This window comes from Solanum verrucosum, unplaced genomic scaffold (assembly GCF_900185275.1).
Source record: "Solanum verrucosum unplaced genomic scaffold, falcon-dt-bn FXZP01000274.1, whole genome shotgun sequence".
In the NCBI taxonomy this organism is placed as follows: Eukaryota; Viridiplantae; Streptophyta; class Magnoliopsida; order Solanales; family Solanaceae; genus Solanum; species Solanum verrucosum.
The window spans coordinates 1,236,907-1,249,324 of record NW_026020258.1 but is presented as its reverse complement, the minus strand read 5'-3'; the positions used below and the strand labels follow the sequence as shown (position 1 = coordinate 1,249,324).

The 12,418-nt window shown below is 35.3% G+C and overlaps 1 protein-coding gene across 1 annotated transcript; it reads left to right on the top strand.

Moving 5' to 3' along the window:
* Positions 1-3,248: 3,248 nt before the first annotated feature.
* On the top strand, positions 3,249-5,084 carry LOC125833338 (ribosomal lysine N-methyltransferase 4-like). The gene is made up of 7 exons (XM_049512477.1): positions 3,249-3,370; positions 3,720-3,823; positions 4,060-4,123; positions 4,208-4,318; positions 4,414-4,473; positions 4,896-5,012; positions 5,067-5,084. Exons 1-7 carry the CDS (start codon positions 3,257-3,259, stop codon positions 5,082-5,084), a joined length of 588 nt encoding a protein of 195 aa, XP_049368434.1. The 5' UTR covers positions 3,249-3,256.
* The last annotated feature ends 7,334 nt before the right edge of the window (positions 5,085-12,418 follow it).

Sequence of the window (12,418 nt, the reverse complement as noted above, 5' to 3'; positions counted from 1 at the left end):
CCATAAGCACCTAGGTATTACACTAATCAAACAAGAATTGAATTCTTTTTACACTAACAATAGGTCGCAATAAACTATCAATTTTTCGTCATCTTTCTACTCACTTTTGTGTTTGCCATTGCAGGGCTAATCAAGCGCTAAGAATTAAGATGAATCATTTTCTTCTTTTTGTTGTAATTTTAAAATACCGATCAATCTTCCACTATATTTGATTCTCTTGAATGAATAAAGTCTTCTTTCAGTTGCTTGTATTATAATCACATAAGTTAAACTTTCTATGAGCCAAAAAAGGGTCTATTGAATATACTTGTGGCCACTAGAGTGTTCCTAAGCTTATACAAAGGCATGAAGATAAGAGCTTCAGTCTCTACAAGTTTACTTACTTAGCAATATTAAATGTAAAGTTCATGATGTAGACAATTTTAAAGTCACACAATGTGTGAAGTTAAACTTTAGTCCAATATAAATTGAGAATTGGATAGTAATTTGATTAGGTCAGAAATTACACAATGTTTGGTTTTGGTAAGTCAAATTCCTATAAAGTCTACATAAAAGATGTGAAGTTTGCTTGCACAACTAATATGCCAAACTTGAGGCAAAGTGTAGACATGAAATTTGCAACTTTTGCATTTGTTTGAAGTGGAATAACTTATACTCCTTCTATCCCATATTAAATGGACATTTTACTCAAAATATTTGTTCTATATTAATTGTTCTCTCACTAAATAATGATATAGTTTTTTTTCCTATTTTACCTCTACAATTAATATGCCATTTGAAGTTTAAGCAAATTTTGAAGATCTAAAGTTTCTTTTTTCAAGAGGCTAATTAGGCATAATACATAAATGTGTTTGTTAACTTGGCCTCATTTCATATTTACGCTCTCTAACTTTGGATGTGTACAAATAGACACTTAACTTGTATAAAGTTGAACAAGTAGACACATGAGTCCTACGTGACATAATACACATAGAAACCATGTAGGACAAACATTGCCATGTAGGATATGTGTGCCTATTTGTTTAACTTTATACAAGTTTAAGTGTTTAATTGTGCACACCCAGAGTTGAAGGACATAAATGTGAGTTGAGACCAAGCTAAATGACATTATGTATTATGCCGGCTAATTAATATGAATAAATGGCGAAATAGTAATTGTGATCAATCTATTAATAATTTCTTAATTATCATGTAAAATAGAAAATGTCGGTCTAATATGGAAAGAAGGGAGTACTATCATGATTTAGAGCCTGTTTGGCATTGTTGTTGGGAGGCCAAAAGTATTTTTTTTCCGATAAAGGCACCCTTTTTGAAAAAAACTAGTGTTTGACAAATTCTCAAAACTGCTTTTAAATGGAAGCAAAATCAGTTTTCTGCTGTTGGGAAGAAGCTTAAAATTTCTGCTTAAAAAAAGCAGAAGTAGAAAATTATTTTCTTGAAGACTAAAATATTCCTCCCATATATAAATATTTACCAATATATCCCTTATTAATTAATTAACATATATCATAAATTTGGTTAAGTTTCATACAAGAATTTTATTTTTATTTTTGTATAATAATTTTTCATTTTATGTTTATATACTATTATTATTTTATAATTTATATATTATTTTATGTCTTATTTTGCAGAAAAAGAAATAAATGTAACAACAACATTTTTGTAGGATTAAAAATATGAAGGATTTATTTATTTTTGTGGTGAATTTTTTGTATATAGTGGTTTAATTTGTGGAATAGTTTTTAAATTTATTTTTCTTGATATTTTAAATTATATTTAAGTCATCACGTTAATATTATATTAATATTTTATTTATTTATTTATTTATGTATAATATTGATTGAAAATTTGAATATGCATATTTTCATTAAAAAATTTCTAATAGATATTTAAAATAGTTTCTCTCTATAAAATAATCTTAGTAATAAAAATACATTGATACTTACATTTTTTTCGTAATTTGACTCTCAAAAGTAAAAGATTAGTCAAACACGATTTGCTTATCAAAAACACTTTTCAAATGAATTAGCCAAACATAAATTACTTTTTTTCAAAAGCAATTTTAAAAAAAGTTATTTTAAAAAAATGCTTCTAAAAATAAGTAGTTTTTAACAGTAATGCCAAACAAACTCTTAAATGGGGGTCCAAATTTGGTTATTTGTGCATTCCCTGAATGGTGTCCTTCCTCGTTAGACCATCTCCAACCCCACTCTATTTTACTCTCCATTCTCTATATTTGGAGAGTAAAATAGATATATGGGTCTCAACCACTCTCTAAAAAGCTCTCTGTTCTCTATTTATAGAGAGGTGAATAATAATTCTCCAAATTTCTCTATTTTCACTTTTTCATTATTTGAATATCATTTCTAATATTTGTAACTAACATATTATTTTTCATATAATGCTATTAATGCATGACATAATAATTTAAATACAAGATAACAATATAATACATAACATAATGATTTTTAAAATCACAACAATAATTTAATTATTTAGTAGGCCATTTTCGGATTTAACAATATTCGAAAAAAAGATAGTGTATGATCTAGAGAGTTGTTGTGTTTGTGATTGCGGTTGTGCTTGTTGATTTCTTTTTTCAATTTTTCGTAGTTGTTCTTTAAAATTTAGAATAAAATATAATTTTATACTAAATAAAGATTTTTTTTTAAAAATAATTTTATATTACATGAAAATTATATAGGGTAATTATTTTGAAAAAAAGAAAGATCGAGTTTATATTATGAAATAAGAAAATGAAATAGAAATAGAAATAATAATATAATATTGAGGAAAGATAAGATTTTTTTTTAAAGAGTAAAATAGAGAATTGAGTTGGAGTTGGTTGTCTGAAAAAATAGAGAACTGTATATTTGAAGAGTAAAATAGAGTGTATGGTTGAACATGCCCCTTACGACATACTCCCTCTGTCCCTAATTACTTGTCCACTTTTCCTTTTTAGTGTCTCTAATTACTTCAATTTTGACAAATCAAGAAATGACAAATTATTTTTACCTATTATACCCTCAATTAATTACTTTAAAAAAGATAGAACTTTTCGAAAACCTTAAATTTTTAATTCATTCCCTTCATAATTAATAGAGTAAAATGATAAATTAACTATGTTAATAATTATTTTCTTAATAAGTGTATGAATTCAAGAGCGTACAAGTAATTAGGCCACAAGTAAATAACATTATAACGCGACCTTATAAGGCAACGCGCGAAATTTTTTGCATTTTGATTCTCTTTAAAAATGCTAATATTCCATAGAGTCATATTTTCAAACACCTGGCGGCCACCATGCTCACTCCTCTCTATCATCCGTCGGCTCCGCTGCCAGTTCAGTTTCTCCAATTGTGTATCTAAGGTTTTTCTCCAAACTCAGTTATCTTCCATCAAAAATGTTCTTTTGGAGTTGAAAATGTATCATTGTACATGGATGACAAGAAGCAAATGTTGATTTGGGATCTAGGTTATGCGTATTGTGATTATGCTTAGCCAAAGTGTGTGTTTCGCATCCACAATTCCTTCTGTCTCCTCTCTATTGATTACTTTATTATTCTCTAGTTTCTGTATACTTATTACTCTTCCCCTCAGCTCTTATCAATCGGTTTTGCTTAGTTATTGTAATTTTCCCAATTTCAGTTCACTGTTGTTGAGTATTTTTATTGCAGACTTGAACAAGTTGCTAATTTTAGTACTCCCTTCTGGTACAGTGCTACATTGATGAAGAGTGTAATGACTTTTTACCGTGGTTGGAACACAAGGCAGGGGTGGAGATATCTTCCTTGCTTTCAATTGGAAAGTCTGCTAATGGAAGGTTAAGTTCTATTTATCTGACACAGGACATTGTGCATTTGCTATGATAACCATCTGTTTGTATTCTTGTGATTGATTTCTTTTACTGTCTTTTGCAAAAAGTAAATCCTTGTTTTTCTCGGAAAGGAGTTCAAAATCCTGCTGACCGGGAAAATATATTGGATTCATTGTACTGTGTTATGAAGCATTCTAATAGCTTTGATGGTTAAGTCAAGTCACTTTCCCTTCTATATGCAGGTCGCTCGTTGCTCGTCACCTTATAAACCCAGGCGATTGCTTGTTGAAGGTTCCTTACAACGTGGTATGTGATTCTTTAACTGGAGTTCTTGCAATTGTTTAATTGGTTCTGTTACTGTACCTGACAGAACTTACATTCTTATTGCAGCAATTGGCCCCTGATGATCTTCCTAGAGGAATCAATTCATTATTAGGAGATTATGTGGGCAATGTTGCTAAAGTTGCCTTGTTGATTTTATACGAGCAAAATTTGGGCAAGGTACCATGATTTTGCATGACTTTGGCTCAGATTGTAAACTTAGAGCCTCTGTTGTTTGAGTATTTGTGACCTCTGTCCTGCCGTGTTGTTTGCAGAAATCGGAATGGGACCCTTACATTACTCGTCTTCCCCGGCCTGAAGATATGCATAACACAGTAAATTTTATTGATAATATGTGAACATTCCCTTATTATGAATTCTAGTTTCAGTTCATCCCTCTTTAACACTTCTTCTTCAACTTGGTGGGGGTACAACTAGTTTTCTACAAATAGATTGGAAGAGGGAATACCCCTCTAAATGAATAAAACCCGGGATGGAATTGTGTCAATAAGAGTCAGGATAAAGGAATTTTTGAATTATTCTACTAAGTTCTAGGGATCCATGGATTTGAGAGAAGACATTCCATTTCTTTGTGACATCTGAGTCATACTGAGAGGCTGTATTCACTGGAAAGAGATTGTGGAGAAAGGGGAAAAATATATGTTGATGTTTGCGAGCAAGGAATCTGATTCCAGAATCATATGTTGGAAAGTTGTTATTTCAGCAAAGTTGATATTAGTTGGTTTAAAATTTGCAGATATTCTGGGATGACAGTGAGTTAGAGATGATTCAACGAAGTTCCTTACATAAAAAAACAATTATGCATAAGCTGTTTGTTGAACAAGAATTCTCAACAATTAAGGAGGTTGGAAAGGTATCTATATCTTTGTCGGTTTGTTACTTCACATGTTGTTGAAATTCATTGCAGTTTTACTTGCCTGTGTAACAGTATCAACATCCAATTTCTCCACTTCAAATCTCAGTAGTGCTATCCTGATTTAAATGTTAACCTAACTGATCACTGATCAGTAAATGATTATAGTCACTTTATGTACCCAACAACAGTGATGTTGATCTTATCTAGGAAGTTGTTGAGACACATTTACCATCAAGAAGAAAAAAAATGAAGATATCAAACCTTTATTCTCTTATACCAAAATGTTATTATTTTTTTTGATAAAAGTAACAGAGAATGTTGTTATTAGTGATATTTTTTTTTGATAAGATAAGTGGTATTAATAACAGCATCAGGAAGATGCATAATTTACAAGATATGGCATTTGAGCTTACAAAAAAAATCTCTAGCTAACTATACAAACTATCTAAGCCAGAGCTAATGAGTTAGTAAAATCCTGAAGTTGTTCTGCATTAACAGCAGGATACAAGTTGGTCCAACTAAACAAATTTTCAGTGCACCTAGTCTTCAAAATGCCTAAAGCAGTTGACTCTCCATCAAAACATCTCTTGTTCCTCTCTAACCAAATACACCAAAAAATACAAGCAGGTATCATAATCCAGATCTTCTTGATGGCTTTGTCAACTTTCCATAGACTCCAACTCTCATATGCATCCTTAACAGTGAGGGGTGTGGTCCAATTGATGCCAGAGAGACAAAAAAACATGCTCCATAATTCTGAGGCCACCTCACAATGAAGAAGAAGGTGTCTGGGGGTTTCAACCTCTTTTTTGCACATATAGCATCTGTTTGGGAATTGGATTTTTCTTTTCTTTATGTTGTCTTGGGTGAGACATGCCTCATATAAAGCTATCCAGGTAAAAAAAACTACCTTAGGTGGTAGCTTGGTCCTCCAAATGAGTTTCCAGGGCCAGTTAGCTATCACGGGGTTTCTAGAGCACAACTGTTGATACCCTTCCTTGACTGTATAAACTCCTTTCTGGTGTCCCCATTTGAGCTTATCAGCTGCCTGGAGATTAATGTGACAATGTTGTAGTCTAGCAAAAAGGTCTACCAGGTCATTCACTTCCCAATCGTGCATATTTCTTCTAAATCTTATATCCCAATTGATCCCTTCTCTATTAGCAGCAATAATAGAATTGGGATCTTGAGCAATTCTAAACAGATCTGGGAAATCCTCCTGAAGAGTGATATTTCCAAGCCATTTGTCTGTCCAAAATTTTAGGAGTACACCATTGCCCAATTCAAAGTAAGCATTCTGATCAAATGTATCCCACAACATCCTAATACTCTTCCACAGTCCCACTCCGTAAGGAAGTGTAGTAATATTTGAGCACCATTGATTCAGCCTTCCATGCTTAGCTATGATGACCTCTTTCCAGAGCCCTGCATCTTCCAAGTTGTATCTCCAAAGCCACTTCATCATCATACTTTTGTTGTGGGCTGCAAGGTTCTTAATGCCAAGACCTCCTTGGTATTTTGGTTGTGTGACCTTCTCCCATTTGATGAGATGAAATTTGTGTTTCTCCCTGTTGCCTTTCCAGAGGAAGTCCCTTCTTATCTTGTCAATCTGTTCTATAACCTCACTTGGCATTGGGAGCAAGGCCATGTAATAAGTAGGTAAACTGTCTAGAACACTATTGATAAGTGTTACTCTACCACCAAAGGAGAGGTATTGCATTTGCCATGTTGCCAACCTCTTCTCAAACTTTCCAATAACCCCTGTCCAAATTTCAGTGGATTTATGCTGAGCACCCAAAGGAAGACCCAAATAAGTGGAAGGAAATGAGCCAATGTTGCAGCCCATGATATCAGCCAGCTCCTCCAGATTTAAAACTTCATTAACTGGGTAGATAGTGCTCTTTTGCATATTCATGTGTAAACCTGAAATAGCTTAAAAAATAAACAAAGTTAGATTAAGCTGCATCACTTGTGATCTTTCAGCACCACAGAAAATCAATGTATCATCTGCATAGAGCAGATGCGATACATTAGCTTGAGATGTCGGATCTCTTCCTATCTTAAATGGCTCAATCCAATGCAAAGAACTTGCTTGCTGAATCATTTTGCTGAGGCCTTCCATTGCCAAGATGAATAAGAATGGTGAAATAGGATCACCCTGTCTAATCCCTCTTTGGGGAGGGAAGAAACCCACAGGTGATCTATTCACCAAGATAGAATACTTGACTGTTGTGATACTGAATTTCATCCATCTTATCCATCTTTCGCCAAACCCCATTTGCCTCAGGATAGTAAGTAAGTATGACCAGCTTACTTTGTCAAAAGCTTTCTCAATGTCTAGCTTCACTAGCAACCCTGGTTCTCCACTCTTTATTTTCCAATCTAGAGCTTCATTAGCAATGAGGGTTGCATCTGATATTTCGCTTCCTCGAACAAATGCATTTTGGCTTCCAGAAACCAATTTTCCAATCACTGTTTTGAGCCTGTTTGCCAGAAGCTTTGATGTTATCTTGTAAATGCTGCTAATAAGGCTGATTGGTCTATAATCTCTGAGCTCAATTGCCCCTTTCTTTTTAGGAATCAAGGATATGAAAGTGGCATTTACAGATTTGACCATGTGGCAGTGTTGGTGGTAGTGTCTCAAAGCTTTGATGATCTCGTACTTGATAATCTCCCAGGCATGTTGGAAAAATGCCATGGTAAAACCATCCGGCCCCGGAGCCTTATCAGGAGCACAACTTTTAATAACTGAGAAGATCTCTTCCTCTTCAAACTCCCTTTCCAGCCAAGTACTTTCTGCTTCAGAGATTCTAGCTAAATTCTCAAATCTAGCCAATGGTCTCCATGGTTCATTTTCTGTATACAGATGCTGATAGTAGCTCAAAATTTCCTCCTTGATCTCTCTTTTATCCTCAATTACATGCTCCGCTATTTTTAGCTTATCAATACAATTGTACTTTCTATTAGCATTAGCCACGCTCTGAAAGTACTTAGTGTTCCTGTCCCCATCCTTAAGCCATAAACATCTTGACTTTTGTCTCCATGAAACCTCCTCAATCTTTGCTAATTGTTCTAAATGTGTTTGCAAGTTAATCATTTGAGCATTTTCAGCCTCGGAAAGGATTCTGCCTTCAGAAGATTGTTCTAGATTAGTGAGGTCATTCAAAGCCTGGCTTCTTTGTTCTTCCAACTTCCCAAATACCTCCTTATTCCAAGTAGAGATATCCTTTTTTAGATATTTCAACTTTTGTACTAGAACGAAATCAGGACTGCCCTCTACTTCATAGCTACTCCACCAGTTTTTAACTGAATCAAGGAACCCCTCAGCCTGTAACCACATGTTTTCAAACTTGAAGTAGGATGAGCTAGAGTCCTATTCCCCACATTCAAGCATCAAAGGTTTGTGGTCAGATATTACTCTAGGAAGGGCCACTTGCTTTATTGTCTTAAAAGTGTCATTCCACTCTGATGAGATCAAGAATCTATCAATTCTCGATGCCTGCAAAAGCCCAGTTCCTCTTGACCATGTATATTGCGCTCCTCGCAGAGGTAAATCCATGAGTCCTAAATCTAGTATGGTTTCTGAGAAGTTCTCCATGGCTCTAGTCCTTCTATGACAATTGAATTTTTCGTAGTCAAATCTGCACACATTTAAATCTCCTCCCAACACCCATTGACCATCCCAAGTGCCCCTAATCCAGGCAAGTTCATACCAAAGATCCTCCCTTTCGCTGTTTGTATGTGGTCCATACACTCCTGTATAGCATCATCTGAATTGTTCCTGGATACTCTCTAAAATTACAGAGACTGAGTAGGTTCCTGGTTCGATGTTGACACTTTTCCAGAACCTTTTATCCCACAAAATTATGATTCCCCCCTGGTACCGTTTGCTTGTAATTCTGCCCAGCTGGCCCATCAATTCCCCCAAAGAGAATTGACTAGTTGTTGTGACCAATCCTCAATTTTAGTTTCTTGAAGACAAACTATGTCAGCCTTCCACTTCATTAATAGAGACTTAATGGTACTCCGCTTCCTACTGTCATTCAGACCCCTGACATTCCAACTGAGAATTTTTATTCTCATCTGGATTGTGCTTTGTGACTCCTACCCCTCGCCTTGATTGGTTCAACATCTTGAATTAAACCCGAAGTGATATAAGAAGCCAGTTATGGATATTTAGCTGCCGGAGATTTAACCCAAGTCAATTTTTTTTTTCAATAATGGTAACATTTTATTCATCAGCATAAAAACTTGATGGTAGCAATATTTACAAGCTACAACCTTGAGTACTTTACATGGCTTCCAAAAATTGCAGAATAGATTCTGCATCCTCTACAAAGAAGACTCTTTACACCAAAGTTAGAAATTTAAAATACAATTCACTTTAACTACTTGTATGAAGCTACTCATATCTTCAAAACATTTGTTGGTTTTTTTCTGCCATATGGTTCACCAAATGCAAGCTGGAACAATCCTCCAGTACTTCTTCAGTTTGACATGTTTTCCAGCATAGTTCCGATCTTTCAATAGATCACATGCATTTCCTGACATTATACATTTTCAGTTTACCAGGGCCACAAACAGATTCCATAGTTGGGAAGTGAAGATACAGTGAAAGGAAAAGATGGTTGTTGTTTTTAGATTCAACTTTGCATAGAAACATCTAATTTTAACTGCATACCCACTCTCTGTAGATTTTCCTGAGTTAGACAAGTCCTTCTTGCTACTAGCCATGTAAAACAATTAACCTTGCAAGGTATCTTGAGCTTTCAAATCGGATTCCATGGGCAGTTGATGTACTGTTGTCCAATATTTGAATAATATGCATATGCCTCTCTGACTGGGAGAACCTTCCTGCCTGTGCCTTCCCTTACCATGATATCTTCATTATCATTTGGCCCTTGCCTCCAAAGCTTGATAGAAATCAGCCACTATCCCCAGTTCCCAGTCATTTAATGCTTTCCTGAAAGTGAGATCCCATCCACGCTGGCTCCGTACATTACTGGTAGTTGCATTATGTTGCAGTAATAACCTAAGATATCAGGGAACATGTCTCTCAAGGGTTCATTTTGTAAGTTTTGGTACCAAAATTGTACAATCTTATTCATCCATAGAGATACATATTTATAGTATAGAAAACTGAACTAACTAGCAATCAGATCCCTTGATTCTGGCAGATTTGAGAATCAAGGGATGATTTTATTGATCTAATATCCTAACCTAATCAATAGCATATCAGACATGATTTTATAAGATCAATTTAAATCCTACAAAATCATATCTGATCACACTTAGATATTTACAAATCAACACTCCCCCTCAAGTTGGCATGTAAATATTTGTCATGCCTAACTTGCTTACAAAAAATTCAAACTTTGGTTTAAACAAGCCTTTTGTGAAAATATCCGCAATTTGCTGATTTGTTGTGACGAAAGGCATGCACACGTTTCCTTCTTCAATCTTCTCTTTTATGAAGTGTCTGCCCACTTCTACATGCTTTGTTCTGTCATGTTGAACTGGATTATGAGCAATACTTATGGCGGCTTTGTTGTCACAGTTCAACTTCATTGGTAACACAAACAACCTTTTTAGTTCTTCCATCATCTTCTTGAGCCAAATCATTTCACAGATCCCATGGGCCATAGATCGGTATTCAGCTTCAGCACTGCTAGGGACTACAACATTCTGCTTTTTACTCCTCCAAGTCACGAGATTTCCCCAGATAAAAGTACAATATCCTGATGTAGACCTCTTATCAATAGTAGAACCTGCCCAATCTGCATCTGTAAAGCTTTCAATGCCTCTGTCTTGACCTTTTTTGAAAAAACAATCCTTTCCCTGGTGAGCTTTTCAGATAGCTTAGAATCCTGTAGACCGCTTCTTGGTGCTCTTCCTTTGGAGAGTGCATAAATTGACTCACTAAGCTTACAACAAAAGCTATGTCAGGTCGAGTGTGTGATAAGTAGATCAACTTCCCCACTAGTCTCTGATATTGACTTTGGTCAACTGAATTTCCTTCTTTGTTTCCAAATTTTATATTCGGATCAATAGGTGTTTCAGCTGGACGACAACCACTCATGCCTGTCTCTTTTAGAAGATCTAGTACATACTTTCTTTGTGACACCATAATGCCTTCCTTTTGATCTTGCTACTTCCATGCCAAGAAGATATTTCAACTGACCTAAATCTTTGATCTCGAATTCTGAGGCCAATTGTGTCTTTAAATTCTTCATTTCGGGCAAGTCATCTCCAGTAAGTATAATGTCATCAACATACACTATCAGGATAGTTGACTTTCCCTCAAGAGACTGTCAAATGAACATGGTGTGATCTGCTTGCCCTTGAGTGTACCCTTGTTTTTTTACAAACTGAGTAAATCTCTCAAACCAAGCTCTTGGAGATTGTTTGAGCCCGTAGAGAGATTTCTTTAGCTTGCACACTCTAGTTCCATACCTTTCTTCAAAACCCGAAAGAGGATCCATGTAGACTTCTTCTTCGAGGTTTCCGTTCAAGAATGCATTCTTCATATCTAGTTGTTGAAGGGGCCAATCAAGATTGGCAGCAATGGTCAGAAGAACCCTGATTGAATTCAACTTGGCAACTGGAGCAAATGCCTCAAGATAGGCAATTCCATAGGTTTGAGTGAACCCTTTTGCTACCAAACGTGGCTTATACCTCTCCAAGGACCCATCAAATTTGATGGTAAACACCCACTTATTTGATGGTAAACACCCATTTGCAGCTCACTATTTTCTTTCCACGTGGTAGTTCCACCATTTCCCAGGTTTCATTTCTCTTAAGAGCATTTATCTCCTCTAGAATTGCCTCTTTTCACTTGGGAACATTCAAAGCATCCTGCACATTTCTCGGTATCTCCATTCCAGATAATTGAGAAAGAAAAGCTATATAGGAAGGAGACAAGTTTCTATATGACACAAGATTTGACATGGGATGGTTTGTGACTTTTCTTACTCCTTTACGTTTGGCAATTGGAAGATCAGGGTCTAAAATAACAAGGGGCAAATCAGAATTAGGTTCTTGAGAATTACCTTGTATATTAGTAGGATCTTGCGGAGTAGACTTTTGGTTCTGATGAGCGTCCTTAGTCTCTTTTTCTTGATTCCAGTTTCTTCTCATGTAAACCTGCAATTCCTTTGTTTGTTCCATGTCCTTGTCATCATTTGTATCATGAAAAGGCTCTACTGTCTCAGTTTCCTTATTTTCATTATATAAGTTGGGATCTCTTACCTTATCAAGGTTGCTACTACCAAAAGTACTATTTCCCGTATCTATCATAAAAGGTAGATCCTTTTGTTTCTCGCATGTGAGGTCGCGAGAATCCGTACTATCCATTGAATCTTCACTATGTTTCTCCCCCTGAAGATGAGTTCCAAAAAATAGTT

Bases quoted from the DNA above. Each gene is read 5' to 3' on its own strand.
- LOC125833338 (XM_049512477.1), top strand. From the start codon at position 3,257: ATGCTAATATTCCATAGAGTCATATTTTCAAACACCTGGCGGCCACCA. The intron at 3,371-3,719 runs GTTTTTCTCCAA...CTTCTGGTACAG, and splicing joins TCTCCAATTGTGTATCTAAG to TGCTACATTGATGAAGAGTG. The intron at 4,319-4,413 runs GTACCATGATTT...TGTTGTTTGCAG, and splicing joins ACGAGCAAAATTTGGGCAAG to AAATCGGAATGGGACCCTTA.